The following is a 23,862-nucleotide window of genomic DNA, read 5'->3' on the forward strand; positions in this document are numbered from 1 at the left end:
GGCATTTTTAACATGAATGTTTTTATATATTGTAAAATGTAATCTGTTGGACATTTTAAATTAATAAGTAACCACATGTATGAGAAATGAGAGGAGGAGGTCCTTGTGAGAGGACTGTTGGCCTCCCTCTTTCCTCTATATAATACAAATATAGATCATCTTTCTTGTGGATTTGGCAGCTCAAACTTTGCTAATTTCCACATTAGGCTCTTCTATGGAAGCAAAACCAAAATGTGATTAGCAACTATTCTTATTCCTCAATCCCCTTTTCTATTGCAACCAAAAGGAAGCATATGTAAATGGGTTTCTTTAGGTTCTGTTTGGTTGCAGTGCAAATTCATTTGCATTAGTACAAATGTATGGGAGTGCAAATGTAACAAATGTAAATTCTTGTTTAATTTTGTTTTGGATTTTACTTTGTTCTGCTTTATGTCTTAGTTTACTTCATTTGTACTGCAATCAAACAAAATAAGTTAAAATTTGAAACATAAATAGGTTAGAATTTACACTCGAATCATTTGCACTGCCATGATTTTACATCAATGCATATTTATTTGCATTGCAACCAAAAACAGCCTTAAGTGGTAAGCCCACGCGCCTTTACCTGATCTTAGGGTAGTAATTGAGCCGAGCCAAGCCAAACTAAAATGCTACTAGGTTGAAGCTTGAGTTTGAATTTGATTTGAACTCTATTTTTCAATTCGAGCTTGGTTTAATTATATATTTGATGAGCTTGAATTTGGATCCAAAGCTCGAAAATTTATATATTTTCATATTTTATAAATATATATTATTATATGATATATTTCTATAATATACTAGTATAAAAATATATTTGGCATAAAAATTTTAATCTAGCCAGGCTTACAAGTTTTCTAGCTGAAATTTTTATTGGTCAAGATTAAGTTTGAATAACTAATTGAATTTACCCTGAGACTTGATTTCAATTTGAACTCGATTAGAAGTTAACTCAAAGCAATCCTAATCAAACTTGAACTCGAACTATTCGATTATTACTCGATTTGATTTCACCTCCACTCAATCTTATTGAGTTATTGTTGGATGAACTTTAGTTAGGTTCTAGGTCATGTTCGAGCTAGGTAAACCCACATGAAACCCAACTCATTATCATTGGCACATATATAAAAATAACCTTATTTTTTAGTGTGTGTAAAGGAGTACAATTTAAGGGTGATCATGGGCTTGGTTGGGCTGGGCTTGGAGCAGGCTTTGCACTTGTGATAAGGGCTATACCTTGGACCCGTGTTCCAGGTCTATAACTTTTACTATAAATACATTAAATATATTTCATGTTTTTATATGAGTAGAAAATTTATTTTATATATTGTAATATAAAATATGAATTACATGTTTCATATTATAATATTTATATAAGCATACAATATAACATAAAACTAAGGGTGCAAATGGATTGGATCATGATCCGATCCTATTTGGTCGAATTCGGATCACCTCTATCCAAGAATATCTGACCCGATATATATTATAAATAAATATATATAATACATATACATGCTATTTATTTATTTATAAATGTATTTTTATAAATTTATTATATTATTTATTTTTTATAAAAAACATAATATATATATATATACATATACATATATGTATATTTATTTTATTTATTAATTTTTAAAGAAAACAAGTCAGATCGGATCAAATCCGAAGATCCAACTTACCGATAGGATTCGAATTTGAATCAAATCCAATAAAATCCGACCAAATCCTCAGATCAGATCCGTTATGAACAATGTTGAATCGGATTCGAATATGGATATATTCAAATCCGATTTGCATCCCTACATAAAATACACATATATCATTAGTGGGGTGGGTAGGATCAAGTGTGAGTTAGAGTGGCTAATGTTAGATTAGGGTTATGCCAAATGCATACCAAATCCAACCTATTGACATCCCTATGCAAAATTTCATAATTAAGAGGTTGCATAAACCGTTCCGCAATTAGCCATGATATCACAAGAAGAAATAGCTTTTTTCTTTCATATATAATTTAGTTAGGTGTTTCACAAGTATCACAATGTCATGTTACATATGTGGATTGGGCCCTACATTGTTCCCTTAAAATCCCTTTTGCGTAGGCTAATGGATGGGAACAGAAGAATCAAGTTGGTGAGAATATTAATCAAGACAAATGGGTATAATTTTAATGAAATCTTGGAACATTTGGGTTTTTATAAGTAATATCAAAATGTTGCATTGAATATTTTACACAGATTTATTTTGGTCAATATTTAACAATGTTTTTCTTTATGTCATAATATTTGGAAATAATTTTTAATAAAAAGAAAATATTCTGGAGTATTTCAAATGTCAAAATTTTCGGTTGATAAATTTCGCATTTAAATATTTTAAAAAATTATTATTATATATTTCAACGTATGAAATAACACAATTTCACGTTATTTTATTTATTGGGCATCTTCTTATACTCCGTTCTCCTTTGCGTAGTTATTGCTATATTGGGTCACCTACCAGCAGTGTTTTGTTCAAGCCTCCGTTGACCTGACTGGTTGGACCGGTGATGATTATTTAGTTCAACTAATAGGCCTTGCACTAACTGAATCTGGTTTCATCTAGCGGAGATGGATTCTCCATTAAGGACCCAAATTTCTAAATTCATTTTTTTTAGTTAAAATCTTGTTTGGGACTTGAACTGCATAAGATTTTACAAATGATTGGAAAGAAGATCTAATTAAAAATCTACTATTATACCAAAAAAGATATGATACTAAAGAAATGATTTATAAAGTAGCATCATCAAATTCATGAGAGGTATTTTGATTGGTCAAATCTCTTCCTATACCATGTCTATATCATAGGTTTTTCCTAAAGAATAAGATCATTAATCTAAATTGATTTAGCATTTAACTAACTATCATTAATCACCAAAATAAAATAGAAATTGAAAATTGTCATAACATTATTGTAACTAAATAGAATTATTTGGGGTCGGGTTGGGGTGGGGACTTCACTCTCCATCTCATGCCCGTTCCCAACTGGGCACCCTAATTATTCTCTTTCCCATCCCCGACCTGATGCTCAGTGGGGACGGAAAATTGCCATCCCCCTAGGTGGCTCAGACGTGGCCCAAACAGTGAGCCGCTGACCCCTTGACTTGGAGAGAATCGATTTAGCCTTGTTGCTAGGTTTTACAGCACTAGCCCAGGTGATTCACCGATGTTCTGATGTGACCAAGTTCATGACCACGTGGCAGATCAAACTGCTACTCTAAGAAGGCCACCTGGAAAATTTGGGTTTAGTGGGAAAATGCCACATCATCCAAAACCTAGTAACGTTATTTTTACAAAGTTTCGTTGAACAGAAATTGCAGTGGAATTAGATGGACAGAATTGACAGCAGAGACATTTGTGGAGCGAGTGATCAGTCAGGCCAATGGCAGCAAATTTGCCACGCGGTTATTTCTCTGGTCAGGTTGAAACTTGAAATGCAATTTCTCAGATGATTCTCAGGCTCTCATGCATTTATCCCTTTCCTTTACTTATAGTCCTTTCTTTTCAATACCAAAACTAGACTGGACATCGGAAACCACTGACCCGTCCAACTAGCAGAGCCAAATACAACTGAGAAGCTTGGACAAAAACCCTCACTTCATATTTCACAGAAAACGTCGAGAGGCTGTCTGGTAGTGATTTACAATTGAATCATTTGATTTTAGTTTTCTCACGAGGCATTTGGGCGCCATTAGGCGCCAAAATGGTTCAAAAACTTTGTTCTGCCTTTTTGGTGGCATGCATGTTGTCGTGTGAGAAAAATTCCTTTTAGGAATGTTGATGAAAACTGAAATGGTTTCATTTTTTAAATTTGAACTTATTTAAAAAAATGTCTGGTATGGTGTTACAGGCTCTATGTTGGTGGGTCCCATATGACACGTGGCAAGTCAATAGACTCCATATGACAACTATGTGTGCTGTGTTTCACAGAAAGCAAAGCATGCAGACTGCCCTACTTGAGAAACAAGCATGTGGATGTGGGTCAGTGAAGAAAATAATAGTTATTGGACGCAAGTGAGCAAATTTCTTAAATTATTCTTAACGTTTAGGAAGTTGACTACTTCTATTCTTATTTTTTTAATACTTTTTTTAAATTACCTTTATTATTGTTTTTAACAATTGACTAATTCTATAACATCTATTAATATTCCATCAAAATTTATACATAATATAATTTTTTTAAAATTTTAATTTTATCCTTACTATTTTTCTCGCGGCGATACTGTTGTTCCATGATCTGATTACTCCTAACTGAAAGGTGATCTGATTTCCAATCGAGTAGCGAGCTGGATCTATTTGCAAGGCCGTGGATCAGAGAACCTAGGGTGGCTAACCCGGCGAGGTCACTCCGATGCTTAAGTTAGTATACTGTAATGCAAGCTGAATGCTTGAGAGTTTGAGAGTTTGAGAGCTAGAGAGTAGAATAATCACGCATACCTTTGCCTTGAGGCTTCCGTCTTTATATACTGGAGTAATTGTGGGTCTCACGAAAGAGCTCTGGGATCCCCGGGGTGTGGAGATAGGGTTTGTCCCGCTTTCAAATGAGCAGTATGTAGATAAGGCTTATCGTTTCACTTCCGACTCTAGCGGAGCCGGGATGAGTTCTCATCGTGATCTCAGAAAAGTCGAGATCTGTTATCTCATTGTGATCTCGAGAGACTCGGGATCTGCTAGAGAGACCCCTGGAGTTGGTTACGTGGCGATTTGGGTTGTTAGCCCCGAGCTGATACTTCGATTCTTTAGTTCTGAACTAGATTGGATGCCGACGTGGCTGAATACCCGAGCTCAAACTCCATGAACTAGGCATGACTGGCTGAGCTGTCATCCCTTGGTCAGGTTGTGCCCATGTGTCCCCTTCTCGCTAGGTCGGGCCAAATCACCCTTCATCAATTGCTCCCCACTCCCCGAGCCAGGGGTTTCAACCCGGTGCGGTGGGTTCATGACGAGTCCAAGTGGATTTGGCACGAGGTCTAGGCGGCTTGACGGGCGAATCGTTGGTCGGACCTGTTCGACAGCCCGACTCAACCAGGAATAACCTAGGTCACGTCAAAGTTATGCACGGACGTCATTCCGTTTTATAAACTTTGTGGATGTCAAAACATGCGCTAAATCAATTTCAACATCGGGGGTCGTGCAACCAGTTTTTCTTGAAGCCATTGGATCGTGTTGATCTCGACCGTTGATCCCCGGATACACTGGCTATAAATAAGGGCCAAGGGGCTCATTTTCCTCGCTACAAGTCCACTAATCCGCAATCTGAGGTTGCACTCAAGTCTCTCAGTTTGGTGTCTTTCCGAGGTCACCTTCCCTTCGGTCTTTCTTTTGGTGAGTCCCCCTTTGCTTTTTCTTTTCGATTCCGTGTCTTTCTATCATGTCTAGTTTTAGTTTTGATAATCTTTTAGATGGGTACCTCAGCTTAGGCCGTAGATCCTCGTCCTACCAAGGAGGTTACTTCGGGCCAAGATGTAATCCATTGTCCTCCCGAGGTGAACTCACCTCGGCGAGAGCGAGAGGCCTCAGGTAACTTGGCTTCCACCTCACATCAAGGTCATGCCAAATAACTTTGGCCCGTCGACAATGACGGCGGACATGCTCCTAACCCTAGTATCTTGGTACAGACTTCCCAATGACCTCATCTATAGCATTCCCTTAGGTAACTTCCCGTGGAATCATGGTCATGATGAGATCATGATCTTTGAGGAACAACTCGCAGCTGGTCTTCGCCTTCCACTTCACCCTCTCATAGTCGAGATCATAAAGATCATAAAGTTGTTCAATATCACCATAGACCAGTTGCTCCCGAACTCCATCCACAAAACTTCCCTTGGGATCATGGTCATGGCGAGATCATGATCTTCGAGGAACAACTCACAGCTGGTCTTCGCCTTCCACTTCACCCTCTCATAGTCGAGATCATAAAGTTGTTCAATATCACCATAGACCAGTTGTACCTGAACTCCATCCGCAATGTCGTAGGGATCATTTCACTTTTCCACGATTACAATCTTCCCCATGACCTCGATATTTTTTCTTCTATCCTTTCTATAAAGAAGAATTCGTCTTGTGTTCTGCCCAAGCACAGATGAACTTACTATCTGTCCCCTTGTCTTGGCTTCAAGCTTTTGCACGAGCTCCCGAACAAGGTCCTGGCCTGGAAGATGTGCTATTTCGTGGTCCGCAACACTCGGGGTAGCCTTTCCTGACTCATTGGAGGGCATCCATCCAGGACCCCGGTGTTAGGTTGGACTTGAAGACAAGGGAGGCACTCTGATCTTGGGCGGAGCTTGGCCTGAAGTTCGAAGACTTTGTGACCGAGGAGAAGCTCGTGTAGGCCAGTCTGAGTCTTAGTAGGTTATTGTTTTCTGTATTTTCTCTCTGTTTTACTTCGTATTGTTTCTAATAGCTCATTTTTGTCACAGCTATCATGGACATCCCCGCCAACGAAATCTTCGGGAGCATGAAGAAGGGGAAAAAGAATAGAGCCTCAACAAGGGCTCATGTTGAGCACCCACCAGCCACCGTTCCCAAGCTCGAGCACCCGTCTGCCGATCAGCCTCTCGTAATAGACCTAGTCGAGGAGGACTCATGCAAGCCCTCCCCACCTCGCATGCCCGAGGAGGCTACGTCTCCAGAGCCTGTTCCTGTGGCCACCACTTCTACGGGTAGTGATGACGCAACATAAGTATTTTGACTCCAAGGTTCAGCCTCCTCAAGAGTAAGGACACGGTATTTGCCGAGGAGGTTGCTCGTTGGGCTGAACTGCCAGTTGCTCAGCTCGAGGTTCGAGCGGCTACTCACTGTATGGTGGTACATTCTTGAACTTGTCTTTCTAATCTTGTACTTGAATTTCTTTGTATACTTACACTTGTTTTCTTTTCTTGACAGGTGAATTCTGCTATCCATGCCTTGTCTTATCAGTCCAATGTGAACTTGAAGCAGGCCCTCGGAACTGAGGAGTCTTCTCGGAAAGCTCGCGTTGAGCTGAACTTAGCCTACAACAAAAATAACCAGTTGAAGAACGATGTGTGGACTAAGAAGGAGCTGCTCACATTGCTGATGTCGGAGAAGAAGGAGCTCGAGGAGCGTGAGGCGTTCTTGAAGAGGGAGCTCGAAGAGTGAGAGGCGACATTGAAGAGGGGGTGGGGAATCTTGAGGTTCATGTGAAGGAGCGAACTGAGCTACTTCTTCAAGCAATGGAGGAGGCCAAGGCTAAGGCTATCAAGGAGTACAAGTCCTCAGCGGAGTATTGGAAAGAGTTGGTCGAGGTAGGGACGGCGAGCTACCGCAAAGGATTCAAACTTAGTAGGTGGCTGACCCAACATGAGTTTCCCCAACTCGACCTCAGTGTCATAACCACTTCGAGGATCACAGAGGAGATGGCTGTTGAAGCTACCCAAGATCTGAACTCCGAAGCAGAAAGTGACGGTGACCTAGTTGGAGAAGATGAGGAAATAGGTGCTGGCGAGAGTCGCATGGAGACAAATCCTCCTGCCGAAGCCTCCAACAAGGATGAGGAGCCCCAAAGTGACTAGATGCCTCTTTTCTTGGACCCCCTTCTGTAATACACCGAGCACGGTCTATTGTAAATTTTTTTCTTTTTTTTGTATCCGAAACTCCATATCAATGAAATACAAATGTTTTTTTGTAATGTTTGTGCAAGAATTTCTTTTTTTTTTTTAAGTGTAAATCACTTCTGAACTGGAGAACTAAACCAAATAGGAGTAAATTTTTTCTAAATGTAGGTTATCCCGAATTGTCGAGCTAACGAGCTGGAATCCATGTCGGGATAACTTCGTATCATTATATGCTGAGGTGGGTGGACATTGTAGGGTATATACCCGACCTGTCTACACACGAGCTACTCGTTTAGGTGTTGGTTATCCCTTAGTGCCGAGCCATCGGGCCTGACTTCAAATGGGATTAACTTGTTGTTATACGCCAAGGTGGGCTAGACGCCGTAGGATTCATACCTAAACCGTCTATGCCTCAGGCATGAAAACTGGTCTGCCTATGCCGGAGAGGCGACTAGGACTTGTTTGCCTATGCTGAAGAGGCGAGTAGGACTTGTCTGCCTATGCCGAAGAAGCGACTAGGACTTATCCGCCTATGCCGAGGAGGTGACTAGGACTTATCTGCTTATGCTGAAGAGGCAACTAGGACTTATCGTAGTGCCGAGGTCTTATGTCAGCTTGGCACTATGGCCCTTAGGCTTCTAGAAGTGACTCACAATCCTCTCTCTAGTTCGGTGATCATTTTTGACCAGTTCAGTGATCCTTTTTGACCAGTTCAGTGGTCACAAGTAGTACCTTCTTAGGTTGTCAATATTCAACGCTTGAGGTACCTGCTTCCCTTCCAAAGTCTCGAGCTCATATGTGCCTTCCCCGAACACCCATCTTACTCGGTACGGACCTTCCCAATTTGCTCCAAGCTTACCAACGTCGGGCTCGGGTACCATAACCCTTTGAAGAACTAGGTCACCGACATGGAAGTGTCATTTTTTGATCTGGGTGTTATAGTACCGAGCTACTCTCTATTGGTAAGCTGCAATCTGGATGTAAGTCAGGTCTCGTACCTCTTCTACCAGGTCTAGGTTGGTACAGAGCTCGTCATCATTCGTCTCCTTGTCATAAGCCTCTAAGTGTAGTGTGGGACCTCGATTTCTTCTGGGATCACTGCTTCTGTACCGTAAGTGAGGTTGAAAGGGGTTTCATCAGTGGCAGTCTTAATGGTAGTTTGATAGGCCCAGAGGACACTAGGCAGTTCGTCTACCCATAACCCCTTGGCTCAAGCTAAGCGAGCTTTTGGTCCACGAAGTATTGCTCTGTTAGTGACTTCTGCTTGTCCGTTCGCCTAGGGGTGTGCCACCGAGGTGAAATTTTGTTGAATTCCCATTTTGGCACACCGGTTTTGAAACTTGATATCCTCAAACCGTTTCCCATTGTTGGAGATAAGTACCCAAGGTAGCCCGAAGCGACATACTATGTTTTTCCAAAAGAAATCCTGTATGTTGCGGGCTGTGATTGTTACCAAAGGTTCGACTTCCACCCACTTCATAAGGTACTCTATTGCTACGACTAGAAACCTCCTCTGTCCTGTCACTGGTGAGGATGGGCCAAGGATGTCGATTCCCCACTACACAAAGGGCCATGGGCTAGTTAGGTATTTCAGATCAGTAGCAGGTCGATGGTGGATCTTGGCGTGCCTCTGACACCTGTCGCACTTCTTGACGAGCTCGAGTGCATCTGCCTTTATCGTGTGCCAATAATAGCCTTGCCACAACGCTTTTTGTATGAGAGCTCTGCCCCCCAAGTATCCGCCGCACAAGCCTTCATGGGTGTCGCGGAGTACATGTTCGGCTTCTGAGGGTCGCAAGCAGCGCAGGTAGGGGAGCGTAAAGGACCTTCTGTATAGCTGTCCGTCTATAAGGATGTACTTAGTTGACTGGTGTTCTACCCTTCGGGCCGCATTGCATTTTGTAGGTAGGGTCCCGTTAAGCAGGTAACTTACGGGTGGGTCGATCCAGCTCGATTCTGCTTGTGCTACGGGAGCAACCTCTTCTAACCCCCCCCCCCCGAGAATGCTAAGCCGAGGTAAGTCTTCTATATACATGGTCCACATGGTGTTACTGCTTGTGTTGGCTAATCGGGACAAGGCGTCGGCCTCAGCGTTCTCGGACCTCAAAATCTATCTGATGAAGTAGGAAACGAATCTGCGTAGGATCTCTCTTATTTTGGCCAAGTAAGAAGCCATAGTGGAGTCACGAGCTTCATACTCACCGGTGACTTGGTTGACAATGAGTTGTGAGTCGCTGCATATGACGAGGTGCTTTGCCTTCATTTCCCTTGCTAGGGTTAACTCGACGACCAATGCTTCGTATTCTACTTCATTGTTTGATGTCGTAAATCCAAACCAGAGTGCATATTCCAGCTTCACCTCGCTTGGGCCGTACAGAATCAGTCCTGCACCGCTTCCCTACTGATTGGACGAGCCATCAACATGGAGAATCCATGGCTCCTCATCCTAGGTCGGTCCTACTTTGACCAGGTCTGGTGCCACACTAGTTAAAGCTTTCATCGTGTGTTCGAGCTCAACCAGTTCGGGAGTCGTGGTACTAAACGTGCATACTGCCACAAAATCGGCCAAGGCTTGGGCTTTGATTGCCGTCCGAGGTTCATACCAGATATCATACTCGCTTAGTTCGATAAACCACTTCGTCAATCTTCCAAACACCTCGGGTTTGAACAGAATCTACATCAGAGGTTTGTTGGTGAGGACGATGATAGTGTGGGCTTGAAAGCACAGGAGAAGCTTGCGAGCTGCTATGATTAGCGCATACGCTAATTTCTCGATCTCTGGGTACCTGGTTTATACGTCCTACAAAACTTTACTAACATAGTAGATGGGTCGTTGGACTCGATCTACTTCTTTGATTAGTACCGAGCTGACCACCTTGTCACTCGCGGAGAGGTACAACTTTAATACACCCCCTTACTCGGGTCGAGTTAAAACTAGGGCGACATCTAGGTATCTTTTCAGCTCGTCGAAGGTGAGCTGACATTCTGTAGTCCATTCGAAGTCCTTACTCTTTTTTATGGCTTTAAAAAGGGTAGGCAGCGATCTGCCGACTTGGACGTAAAGCAGCTTAGGGCGGCTATTCGGCCAGTCAGCCTCTGAACCTTTTTTATTTTGTGGGGTGGTCTCATATATACAATGGTTTTTATTTTATCCAGGTTGGCTTTGATGCCACGTCGGTTGACTATATAGCCTAGGAATTTACCCGATGTGACTCTGACGTGTTTGGATTTAATTTCATATTGTATTTTCACAAAATTTGAAATGCACTTTGTAAATAATTCAACAAGAAATTTGAAAATTGGGTCTTCACGACCATGTCATCAATGTAACACTCTATTTTATTACTGATCAACGGCTCAAAAATTTTATTTACAAGGCATTGAAAGGTTGCCCCAGCATTTTTTAATCCGAAGGGCATGACCTTGTAACAATACAACCCAAGCTCAGTTATAAAAGAATTTATCTCTTCGTCAACAGGGTCCATCTTAATTTGGTTGTAATCGGAATAGGCATTCAGGAAGCTCAGCAACTCATGCCCTAAGGTCGCGTTCACTAGGTGGTCGATCTTGGGTAGCAGGAAGCAATCTTTTGGGCAGGCTCTATTCAGGTCGGTGTAATCGACGCACATGTGCCACTTGCCATTGGCCTTTTTTACTAGAACTGGGTTAGCCACCCAGCTCTGGTAATGGACTTCTCTGATGAAGTCTGCCTCTAGGAGATTCCCGACCTCTTCATCGACTACCCTCCAACGTTTCGGGGCGAGGTTGCGCTTCTTTTGTCTTATTGGCCTCACTAAGGGGTCGGTATTCAATTTGTGAGTTAGAATTTTAGAGTCTATTCCAATCATTTTTGCTGCAGACCAAGCAAAAATATCCAAGTTTTTAAGTAAGAAACTTACTAGTTGGGAGTGGAGTGGTTCGTTGATCGAGGCACCGATCTAGAGATTCTAGGTCGGGTCATCAGTTGAGATCGGGATGTGGACCGTCTCCTCTGTTGGGGCAGCTCGCTCGTCAGCATATTCTGTTGGGCGTTCGAGCTCAACATCATCTGCTAGTTTTGCTTTCCCTTTGAGAGCAGCTACGTAGCACTTGTGAGATTCGAGCTGGTCACCTCGCACAACTCCTACTCCATGGTCTGTTGGAAATTTCATCGCTAGATAGTAGGTGGATACTATTGCACGTAGGACGTGCGTAATGGGTTGACCTACTATGGCTTTCTAGGGAGAGGGAATCGTGACCACCAGGAATGTGTGCTCAAATCTCGCGATATTTGGCCACGTGTCGGCCTCTACGGGTACCGTGACTCATCCGAGAGGTTTGACCTCCTCACCGCTGAAGCCTACCAGAAGAGTGTCTGCCGGTTTTAGATCCTCTACTGTAGCTGTAGCTTGTCAAAAGTTTCCTTGAATAATATATTGGCCGAGCTACCTGAGTCCACCAGGATATGCTTCACTTCGAAGTCATTGATCCTCATTTTTACCATTAAGATGTCGTCATGAGGGTACTGGATCCCATGTGCATCATCCTCTGTGAAGTATATTGGTTCTTCAAGCTGAGGTCGCTTTGGGGGGTTTTCCTCTTCATTTTCTAGCTCGTGGGCTGAGGTCCAACCATTTGCTGATGTACACCCCATGATGATGGACCCGCTGGTAATCATGTTAATTACCCTGCGGATTGGTCTTTCCTCGGGCAACTATCTTGGTGATTGCTCGTTCTGCCTGATGGTCTCGGGGGCATTCCTTCTTTGCTCCCCTTGTCGATCTGCTTGCCGATCTGCTTGGCTTCTCTCTTCTCGTTGTATGAATTTTTTTAAGTATCCACGGCGGATGAGCTCCTCGATCTCATCGAGGAGGTTCCTGCAATTCTTTGTGTTGTGTCCGTGGTCTCTATGGAAATGACAGTAGACGTTTCGGTTCCTTGTTGCAGGATCTCCCCTTAACCTTGGAGGCCATTTAACGAAGGAGGAGTCCTTAATGGCCATTAGGATTTCTCCTCGCTTAGCGTTCAATGGCATGTAGTTCATTCTTTCAACAGGTGGGGTCATGGAGCGCCGACCTGATTTACGAGTTCGCGAGGGAGACCGACTTCTAGATTTGTTTCTTCCCTTGCTCGGGGACTTACTCTTTCTTCTTTTTTGTCTGCCATTACCTATTTCTTAATTGTCTCTTTTCCTCTTTTCTGTTGGTGGATTGTCGGCCTTCTGATTGATTTCCTCTTCGGTATCGATGAATTGATCGGCTAGCTTAAGGAATTCGGTGATATCCTTTGGTTTATTGGCCACCACATGCCATTTAAACTCCCTGTGGGTTATTCCTTTCTTCGCTGTAGTGAGTCTTATCGCCGGGTCAAGGTTTGGTATCTGTAGGCAGGTGTCGTTGAAGCGCTTAATGTAGCTTCTGATCGATTCTCCTTCCCTCTGAACTACGTTGAGAAGACTTTCTTGTGACTTCAAGCACTTCTTGCTAGTGATGAAGTGCGAGGTAAATAAGTCTGCAAACTGCGATAAGCTTTTGATTGATCTGGTGTGAGGTTCTGATACCAGGTTCGAACTACCCCTTTAAAGGTAGTGGAGAAGGCTACACACATGCAAGACTCATCAGCCCCTGTTAGGTGCATCTAGGACTGGAAAGAGTCCACATGGTCATTAGGATCTAAGGACCCGTCGTATTTGCCTATGGAAGGCATCTTGAAGTCTTTAGGCATTGGAGATACCAAGAGCTCGGGAGACAGGGGAGATGACATGCAAAGTAGTGGAGGAGCGGCCTTTGTAGCCAACGAGCTTACTTCTTCCTTACCTTTAGTTTGCCCTTCTCGCTGGGTTGGCTTTGTTGGCAGGCTGTTTTGAGCTGAGGTACGGTGTGCCTTGTGACGCCTTCGCTGTTGTTTCTTCACCGGCTCGGTGTTGGTGCTGCTGACTTCGGTATGCTCCGATACCGCTCTGTCGCGAGGTAACTCCTCATTCCTTGTGGGATTTTGGGGCTGGCTATCACGAGGGACGGAGAGGCCCTGTCTCAAGTTCACACCTCGAACTCCGAACTGGTTACATGCTAGCTTATCATCATTTTTCTGGTTGTGAATGCCAAGGAGGATTGGTCCTATTAGGTTGAGTATCCCCAGACCTATTTTCGAGGTTCCCTTGCGAGGCCGGTGGAGTAAGCTGATCTTCTCTTCTCCCATGGGGCGAGACTTGACTCCTAAGAGGAATCGATACTTGTGAGGTCTCTTCGCCCCGGTGGGGAGATCAGCTGATGTTCTGGTTAGTCCTAGGCCGGTTCTGATTCTAATGGGCCCCTGGGTGCCGAGGTGAAACCGACTGTTGATTTTGTGGCAGTGGAGGGAACTGATGTTGGTACTGCTGGTAGAAATAACGCTGCTGGTACTATTAAAATTGTTGGACCTGCTGCATTTGGGTCTGGATAACCCAGACGCCCTGAACCAGGTCATTGAACTGGGATTGCCCGACTCTGGGGGGAACCACAAAAGGCTCAGAAAAAGTTGTGCCTACCACTAGGGGAAGTGGGGCACTCACCTGTGTGGTATTTGGTGGTGCGGTCAGTGTTTGAACTCCAGACGCAGTAAGCGGGATGGTGAACTGGTCGATGCCCACCGTAGGGGGTTGGGGTTGCCCCCCGGAGACGTTCATCTCGCAGCTTTTCCCGGTATGATTGGAAGATGCCATTGACGTAGAAATCAAGGTTGGTAACTGTGAAGAATGAGTATGACCTTTGAATCGTTTCCCACAGACGATGCCAATTGTTGTTGTGCGATCTGACTACTCCCAACTGGAGGGCGATCTGGCTTCCAATCGAGCAGCGAGCTGGATCTATCTACAAGACAACGGATCAGAGAACCTAGGGTGGCTAACATGGCGAGGTCGCTCCAATGCTTAAGTTAGTATACTGCAATGCGAACTGAATGCTTGAGATTTGAGAGCTTGAAAGGTAGAGAGTAGAGTAATCATGTGTACCTTTGCCTTGAGGTTCCCGTCTTTATATACTAGAGTAATCGTGGGTCTCACGAAAGAGCTTCGGGATCCCCAGGGTGTGAAGATAGGGTTCATTTTGCTTCCGAAGGAGCAATATGTAGATAAGGCTTATCGTTTCACTTCCGATTCTGGCGGAGCTGGGATGAGTCCTCATCGTGATCTCGGAAAAGTCAGGATCTGTTATCTCATCATGATCTCGAGAGATTTAGTATCTGTTAGAGAGACCTCTAGAGTTAGTTACATGGCGATTCGAGTTGTTAGCCCCAAGCTGATGCTTCGATTCTTTAGTTCTGAACTGAATTGGATGCTCTTCGATTCTTTAGTTCTGAATTGGATTGAATGTCGAGGTGCCCCGACGCCGAGGTGAGTTTTGGGACGAGGTGGCTGAATACTCAAGCTCAAATGCCGTGAACTAGACTCGCCAGGTTGAGCTGTCATCCCTTGGTTAGGTCTTGTCCCTGTGTCCCCTTCTGCTTGTCCTAACACAATTTGTCGAATTTCACTTGAATAACATAATGCTTTGTTGCTCGTTTTGTTGGGTGTATATAACAGTTAGGAGAACTCAAATCGAAGAAATAGAGGGCAGCGTCTCAGTTAAAGAAGTGGTTACGATACGGAATAAGATCCCCGCCATTGCTGTAGTCAGAGGTTCCAAGGCAACCGAACCAAACCAAGAAAGTTATAACACCAGCAACACCAACCGTGCAAACAATGAAGTGGGAGCTTCAAATTTTCCGGATTTTCAAAGATGGGTCATCCGATAGCAACTCCAATGTGATCTTAGAAGACAACGGCCCGAATGCAGCAATTTTTTCCCTAAGATTCAACTATTCCACATCTTCGCTAAGATTTCATCGGCTTCTTCATCTTTTCTAAGGTTATGTTTGGTTTGAAGGAAAAGGTAGAAAAATGTAAAAAAAATTATACAAGATTTGTAAACATTTTCTTACATTTAGCTTCCTTTCCCTACCTTTCTTTCAAACCAAACATAACCTTAGATTCAATTATTCCACATCATAATCGCCTTCTTCGATCAATTGTTTTCAGTTCTCGGATTTGATGACTAATCCAACGTGTCCGCAGAAAGCGTATCAGCACCCGTTAATGAAGATGGAAGAGCATTAACTATTTTGGTGCTGACGAGCCGTGCAATTTCTTCTCCGAAGATCAAGCTCTGGAAGAAGACGGTGTATGTATCGATAACAGTGGCGGAAGAGCCGGTAGGGTTCAGAGAAGGGGACGGACAAGAATCGGTAACCGTCGGGCACATGGGGATGGCTCCTCCAGACAAATCAGTAACAGTGGCTTAGGGCTCCAAAAGTTGGGTGCGCGGAGTATATTTACGGAGAAGTATGGACAGGTTCAACGCATATTTTTGATTTATATTGCAGATAGGGCTGTTCATAGGTTGGTTTGGGTCGGTTTACAGGGGTTTTTCCAACTGACCCGACCTGATCGGGTTACATGAGGTGGAAACCGAAACCAACCCACTAATAGGCAAAATCGACTTGGTCGGTTTGAGTCGGGTTGGGTCGGTTTCAATTTTGATCTTGTACAAAAATGATAGAGAAACCTAGAACTAGGACACCTAATTGTAATTGTAAAAGACAATTACTTAATGAGTTGTAATTGTAATTGCCTAATGGGTTGTCTATTTGGTGTAAAAGACGATAGAAATTAGGATAGATACAATTTAGTTAAGTAAGAACTAAAAGATAGAGTTATTCTAGTTCTAGTAGAAGACTAGTTAAGTAGGAAACTAGGAACTATCGAACTAGAAAACTAATTGGTTCGGTTTGGTTCGGGTCGGTTTCGGTTTTCATATAAGAAAATCGAAACCGGCCTGATATATCGGTTTATGATTTTGCCCAACCCGAAACTAACCGATACTGATGAAAACCCGACTGACTCGGGTTGATCTGGTTGGGCCTTCTTATGAACAACCCTAATTACAAAGTTATAAACATTCAAAATATCAAAAATTTATTATAGTTTATACATTTATACCCGCCAATGAATTGGCATTAATTCCCAATTGATATCTATTCCAAATGTCTTTTGAACCTATAAATTCTGACCCTAATATTGCGTGCCTCACCCTAACATTTCCTCATTTCCTCGTGAATAATAAATTCAAGAACCCAATATACGATTAGTAAATGCTGTCAAATCGGTGTGAGGCGCGCAGTGTAGGAGCCGGACTCGTTAGATTGCCCAAGTTAAATTGCCCCTTTTTACCTACTCGTAAATTGTCTTTTAACGTTAGTTAATTTCTTAAACCTGGGGATAGTTTAAAAAATTTGTCTTTTTTACTATCTATTGCGTTGTGACAAGTGTTCATTTAATGCCCAAAAAGTAATCAGTGTCCCGCAAAATTATTCCAATTTGACGGATGTTAATGTTGCCGTATCCCATAATGTAAGTAGACACATTGATGGAATTGAGTGAGAGGTATGCATCTCCACCCCACAACGTCCCACAGTATATCTCATCTCCCGATAATATCATCGGTTTAGTTTCCACAACGTCTCACAGTATATTTCCATGTATTTTGGAAACATCTCGGATGATGATATCATCTGTTCGATCATCATCTGTTTTAATCTATCATCAGAAGATGTTATTAATGTATGGCGGGATCCTAATACATCGACGGAAATGTGCTGTGAGACGTTGTGGGGCGGAGATGTAAATTTGAGAGGCGTAGCATCAAGTGTAGATCTCACACATCACTTCATACCTGGCCCACTTATGCAGATGAGTGGGCCCATCCTTAACGCGGTTATCCCAACTCCCAAATACTAGACCTTTTGGGGCGGAGATGTGAACTTGAGGGGCGTAGCATCAAGTGTATATTGGAAACATCTCCGATGATGATATCATCTGTTTTAGTCTATCGTCAAAAACCTAATACATGGCGGGATTCTAATACATCGACGGAAATGTGTTATGGGACGTTGTGGGGGCGGAGATGTAAACTTGAGAGGCGTAACATCAAGTGTGGATCCCACACATCACTTCATACCTGGCCTACTTATGCAGATGAGTGGGCCCATCCTTAACGCGGTTATCTCAACTCCCAAATACTAGACCTTGTGGAAGAAGATTCGTAGAAGGGTCGTCTTTGGTAGCCATGATAAAAATCCTTCACCCTTGTTCTCAGTCTTGCTTTTATGAGTGTGTAGGTCCGGCCCTAGAATTCCTTGATGGATTTATAAAACTCCATTTTTGTATGGTGGGGCCACCTTCTTTTCTTGCCACGTGTAAAAACTGATTAATTTAAACCTCTTTTCTGGACGATCCGACCAGAAAAGAGATCGAACTTGGCAAAATTGAATAAAAGCCCCAACTTTGTAGAAGCGGAGTGTATTTATCTCTGCAGCCAAACATTCCCATTAGAAGTAGGACTCCAAAAGTTGGTAAAGGCCCCACAGCGAGGGTGGCCCTGGGCCGTCTGCGGTTTGGCACCGACTCGATCAAGTGAGTGGGGCTAATCTAAAGCCGATCTTATCGTATTGTGGGTCCCACTACTGAGTTTGAGAGAACAAATCGAAATATCGTCTATATGACATGCATCATGCTCCATAAATGTTCTCCACCAACCAAACAAGACCCTTCTGACACAAACACAAGCTCTGCCCTGATAATCTGATTCTGACCATCCACTTGGATGACTTTTGGTCTAAGAAAAGTCTACTTCATGGGCCCTAAATCGAGACACGTGTACGGTAGAGATGTCTCTCTGTACAGATATATATGGTATGAAGAGTATCCAATGCTTTCTTCTTAAAACCTTCTCCTGTAGATAACCTCGTCAATAAGTCCAGTGATTCCAATTTCCAATCTGGCATTCTGCTTCTCTCCCCCGCAAAAGCTTCGAAAACATTCTCTCTCTCTCTCTCTCTCTCTGACTTCAGCTCAAATTTTCTTTTCTTTTCTTTTCCACATTCATTCAAACCGACTTTCTTCAGACCATTAAAAGCAGTCTCTCACCTACATTTTTCTTGTTCAATCTCTCTCTCAACTGTAAATAGTTAGGAACAGAACAGAGCATCCATGGCTGCCAACAAGTTCGCAACCATGTTGAGTAGAAACACACACAAGATCACTGTAATTCTTGTCTATGCAGTTCTTGAATGGATTCTGATATTCCTCCTCCTCGCAAACTCTTTGTTTTCTTATTTGATTGCCAAATTCGCCAACTACTTTGGCCTTAAACCTCCCTGTCTATGGTGTTCCAAAGTTGATCATGTCTTCGAGCCTGGAAAAAGATGTAGCTTTTATAGAGATCTTGTTTGTGAGAGCCACGCCTCTGAGATTTCCAAACTGGGTTACTGTTCCAATCATCGGAAGTTGGCTGAAGCGCAGCAAATGTGCGAGGAATGCTCGTCTTCTCGGCCGAATTGTCATGGGAAGTCGATCGATATCGGGCGACGGATCGCTTTCTTTTCTTGGTTGAAGGATGTGGATGTGATCTCCAGTGATGGTGAGAAGAAGGTTGAGAATGGTGAGAAGATTTCGAGGTGTTCGTGCTGTGATGTGTTTATGAGCAGCAAACTTTACTCCCCCTATTTGCTGTTTCAGCCTTCATGGGGTGTTTTGGATTATGCCCAGAAAGGAAATTTGATTGCTGCTGCCAATGGTGAGGATCACGATGGAGGTGAGTACTCGGATCCATGTAAATCTGATTGCCAGACTGATCGCTGCTGCGACGATGAACATGACAGGGGAGAAAGAGAAGATGATGGTAGATTGGATGATGAACATTGTCTGCTTTCTGATTTAGATGAAGTTGTTGAAAGAAGAGAAAAGGAGCTAGAAGAAGACTGCTTGAGGTCTCCATCAAGCATAAGAATCGAAGAAATAGTAGGATATGAAGACGAGAAAGTGGGCGCTGTTAGAACAAAAGAGCAAGAACCACCGGAGGATGAGAATTCAAGTATGTGTGTAGAAGGTATAAATGCTGTTCTTCAATCTTCTGATGATATTATTTTTGAAGCTCGTCATAGAGAAGATGCATCTATTGAAATCATCTCTCTACGTTTGGAGAATATCAATGATATCGATGACCACCGCCTGGTTCCAATCGAATTGATCGATTCTATGACTGATGATAACCAAACCTTATATGGATATAAAGAGGAAAATCAGAACAAGCATGATCATCCAGAAGGACTGTTGGATACTGAATTGCCTATTGAGACGCAAACGGAATCAGTTGTTGACAAGGAAGACATTATAGCAGAGGAATCAGCTGTGCTTTTGGCCGAGGGGAGCGGGGAGAAAACAAGTCCTATGGAGCTTCAATCCATGAAACTGGCGGAAATTGAGAACTGTTCCGCTTTAAACATTGATGAATGCCAAGGAGATTTTGTCGGTGAGGTATGCGAGCAGGTTACCATTGCTCGAGAAGTAAAGGAACCAATCGATATTCCAGGTAAAAGGAATTAATTACTTTAAATGGATAAGTTGCTTATTTATTAGTTCTTTCTACATTCATGTTCAAGAAATCTCAAAATGAAGCATCTCTAAAATCTACAATTTCTTGATATATGCAGCATCTGAAGAAACTAGTTCTAAATTGTTGGATAATGGGACTATATCAGAGATCCCAATAGAGATAGATATGCCTGATCAGCAACCTAATGATCAGCCTCAAGTTCATGAACCTGTTACTATAATCCCATGCCTGCCAGAAGAGCATTTCTCCAATAATTACAGCAATGCTGGAAATTCTGCAATCTCTGATACGTTGATGGCAGATGATGGCCAAGGTAAGACTTAGAAAACTCTGTTTGTCATCTCGTAATCAAATTCCTTTTTCTTTTAAGTTTCAATACATTTCTTCAATAGTAGTTCAGTTTGTAATGTGAATCATACCATATTTAGATTCCAAGCAAGCTGAGGAAGCCACCATAGAAGGCGAAACCATATCTGTTGACAGAACTGAACAAGGAATAAACCATCATTTGTCCTTATCCTTAGAGCTTAATGAGGTTGAGGAAGAGAAAGCACCTGAAACACCCAGTTATGTCGAAGGCATCCACCAGATACATAAAAAGTTGCTACTGTTAGAGAAAAAGGAATCTGGGACAGAGGATTCTCTGGATGGAAGTGTCAATAGTGATTTTGAAATTGGTGAGGGGGTTCTGACTGTTGAACGCCTGAAAACAGCACTCAAAGCAGAGCGCAGGGTTCTGAAGACTTTATATGCAGAGCTAGAAGAAGAGAGGAGTGCTTCTGCAATAGCTGCTAATCAGACAATGGCAATGATAACTAGGCTTCAGGAGGAGAAAGCTGCAATGCAGATGGAAGCATTGCAGTACCAGAGAATGATGGAAGAACAATCCGAGTATGACCAAGAGGCTTTACAACTTTTAAACGAGCTTATGGTCAAGAGAGAGAAGGAAAAACAAGAGCTGGAAAAAGAGTTGGAAGTTTATCGCAAGAAGGTCCTTGATTATGAGGCAAAAGAGAAAAGAAGGCTGAGAAGGAAGGACAGTAGTGGAAGGAGCAGAGCCTCATCCTTTTCTTCCAGCAATGCTGAGGACAGTGATGATCTCTCTATTGATCACCACGGAATTAGGGATGAATATAGCTGCTTCTATGGTCATCAGGAAAGCAGCAATAATTGTACTCCTGTTGATGCAGTTCTAGATTTGGAGGATGTGGGTATAGAATGTGCCAAGCATTTGAGTACTCTTGATGAATCACTAGCTGAATTTGAGGAAGAGAGGCTCTTAATTCTAGAGCAGCTCAAGGTACTTGAAGAGAAACTATTTGCATTAGCAGATGAAGAGGAAGAGTTCTTTGAAGATGTGAAACTAATTGATCATTTTCCAAAAGAGAACGGCAAAGAGTTGAATGTGAATTCTGATGTTAGCAATGAGGAAGTAAATAGACTTGAAAATGGTTTCTTGGAGGAATTTGACACAAAATATTATCAAGAGAGAAGAGACATTGGCAGTAAAGCAAAGACGCTCCTTCCTCTTTTTAATGCTATTTCTATAGAAAATGAAGATGGGATAATGGATGAAGAACAAGGAGGATCTGATTCCGTTGTCTTGCAAACTTCATCGTCTGCCAAGCTCGCATTGGAGAACAAGAAGCATGCCATTGAAGAGGAGGTGGAAAATGTATATGAAAGGCTGCAAGCTCTTGAGGCAGATAGAGAATTTTTGAAACATTGTATTAGCTCCTTGAAGAAAGGAGACAAGGGGATGCATCTTCTCCAGGAGATTCTGCAACACCTTCGTGATCTGAGGACCGTGGAGCTCCGTGTAAGGAATATGGGTGATAGTGCTGTAGCATGAATTTCTGATCAACCATTTTGAACAGGTATATAATAGGTAAAATGACATTCTTTTCTTTTATGGGCCAGATAAGTACCATTATTTCTAATATTTATATGCAACTCCATTGTAACTCTTTGTGAATTTAGTTGGCACAATTTAAGTGAATTGATATGCCATTGTTCCTGTAACATTGAATACATGTATGCATGCTGATTTCTATGTGACTGTGATCATACATGTATGGTTTTGCAGAGTGCAGATTGATACACACCAGTAGGCATTTCAAGTTTTGGTTTACATCTCAATCTACCTAGAATTTCTATTTATCCATATATGTGTGGAATGCTCATAAATATGTTTCCCCCTTGATGAATGCAGATAAATTTCCCAAGTTATAGAGCATAGTGGGATGAGCACTTCTGTGATGATGATGATATGGAGAAAGATGCTTACAAATTTCGCGCCTTTTATGGCTAGCATGGGAAGTCCCCTTGAAGGAGAGGGAGGCTTCTGTTATGGTTTGCTGATATTGATCCATGAGCAGCAGGCAAGAAAAATGAAGCCTGCCTACTTTTTCTTCTCTTTTTGGTGTCCATCCAAGTCAACCCAAGTTTTTGCGGGTTGTGCTCATCACCACCTTTTGCAGGGAAGGGTGGAGCATGAGGAGGCAGGGAGGTAATCATGCATCAGTGTGAGTGTAGGTTAGTCAGGTCAGGCCACCCTGTCATTGAACGTGTGAGAAATCCTGGCTCTAAAAGCCGATAGACATAATAGAAACTCTGATGCCAGGTAGACAGCTTTAGTTTTTACAAAGTTAGGGACTAGCACATTTCCTTTTTCTTTTTCTTTTCACTTTTTATTTTTTAGGGAAAGGGTAAGGAGGAGCCATCCTTCTTTCTCATCTTTGCATCATTTCATCATTTGTGTCTTGACTAGTTGGAGGTCTAGTCGGATTTATCTGTACAAACATGTACCCTTTTGTATCTATATAAGTGAGTATTTGCTGTTACTGGTTTTGTAGTTGTTGATATTTCTTCTTCTGGTGGGAGAATTCATAGCATGGGTGGACTAGCAAGTAGCAACCTAATATAAAAAGGTTGCTTTGAAATGCATTTTGCTTTAAGCAACAATAATTAAAGGTAGGTATGGACACAAAGTGGTTACCAAGTTATTCCTTTCTCTGTGGATATTAGACATTCATATTAAAATGCACCAAGGATTACATGGTTGATGGGACAAAACTGGGTCAATAGCATTGGAAATGGATTTCAAGTTCTGCAATCTGAGTGGTGTGAGGTCTAATTGCAAAATGAAAATTGAAATCATATAGAAGATGATATAGAGAGCACCAAACATACAACCCGATGTAGAGAAGCAAATATACAACAATTGACAGAGGCAGTTGTTCATTTCGATTATCTATTTAGGCATTTTGAGGTCTTATGTTCTTTGAGATGTAAGATTTCAAACTAAATCACAGCTTACAGAATGTATGTATTTTTTTAGTAGTGTGGTTGGCTCTATACGACTCAAGAACTACTCACTAATAAATTGCAGCCTTGGAATTTGTTTAGTTCACTTGCATATCCAATTTTAAATCGGGAATGCTTTCATGGGTAAGTTCAAGTCAGGGTTGTGCTTGTCTGCATTTGATGACAAAAAGGATACTGAACAATTCAAGGTCAACTAACGCCGTCTAGAGATCGATCTCCCTTGGATAGTGACGTGATTTTGTGAGAGGCAGCCACCAGTTTCAGAAAGGTTAGCATCTAATATTCAGAAAATGAAAGATCCCTGGAAGAACTATTACACCTAATACTTTTAAGGGCTGCCCACTGGCTAAAAACTATGGAACTGTTCTCAGACTTTCCTATTGCTGACCTATTAAGAAACTGGAAAGAGATAGCAACCTCTACTTTATGTAAGAAGACTCTTAGTCCCTTGCGGTCCCC

The 23,862-nt window shown here is 42.4% G+C and overlaps 1 protein-coding gene and 1 long non-coding RNA gene across 4 annotated transcripts; both read left to right on the top strand.

The window, feature by feature from the left end:
- The first annotated feature begins 15,129 nt into the window (after positions 1–15,129).
- Positions 15,130–16,258, top strand: LOC148863889 (uncharacterized). The gene is made up of 2 exons (XR_016110719.1): positions 15,130–15,516; positions 15,699–16,258. It is a non-coding gene; the product is annotated as an uncharacterized LOC148863889 (long non-coding RNA).
- Positions 16,259–18,397: 2,139 nt separating this feature from the next.
- Positions 18,398–22,919, top strand: LOC148863890 (myosin-binding protein 3-like). 3 transcript variants are annotated; one of them, XM_088979121.1, is made up of 5 exons: positions 18,398–20,052; positions 20,174–20,389; positions 20,505–21,953; positions 22,163–22,183; positions 22,289–22,919. In XM_088979121.1, the coding sequence occupies exons 1-3, from the start codon at positions 18,672–18,674 to the stop codon at positions 21,926–21,928; spliced, it is 3,021 nt and encodes a 1,006-aa protein (XP_088835247.1). In that variant the 5' UTR covers positions 18,398–18,671; the 3' UTR covers positions 21,929–21,953; positions 22,163–22,183; positions 22,289–22,919. The 3 variants fall into 3 exon arrangements, with proteins under 3 accessions (XP_088835247.1, XP_088835246.1, XP_088835245.1); XM_088979120.1 differs by lacking the exon at positions 22,163–22,183 and having other exon boundaries at positions 20,505–21,964; XM_088979119.1 differs by lacking the exon at positions 22,163–22,183.
- Positions 22,920–23,862: the final 943 nt, after the last annotated feature.

This window comes from Nelumbo lutea, chromosome 3, assembly GCF_056320005.1.
Source record: "Nelumbo lutea isolate HS-2025 chromosome 3, American lotus-T2T, whole genome shotgun sequence".
Lineage (NCBI taxonomy): Eukaryota > Viridiplantae > Streptophyta > Magnoliopsida > Proteales > Nelumbonaceae > Nelumbo > Nelumbo lutea.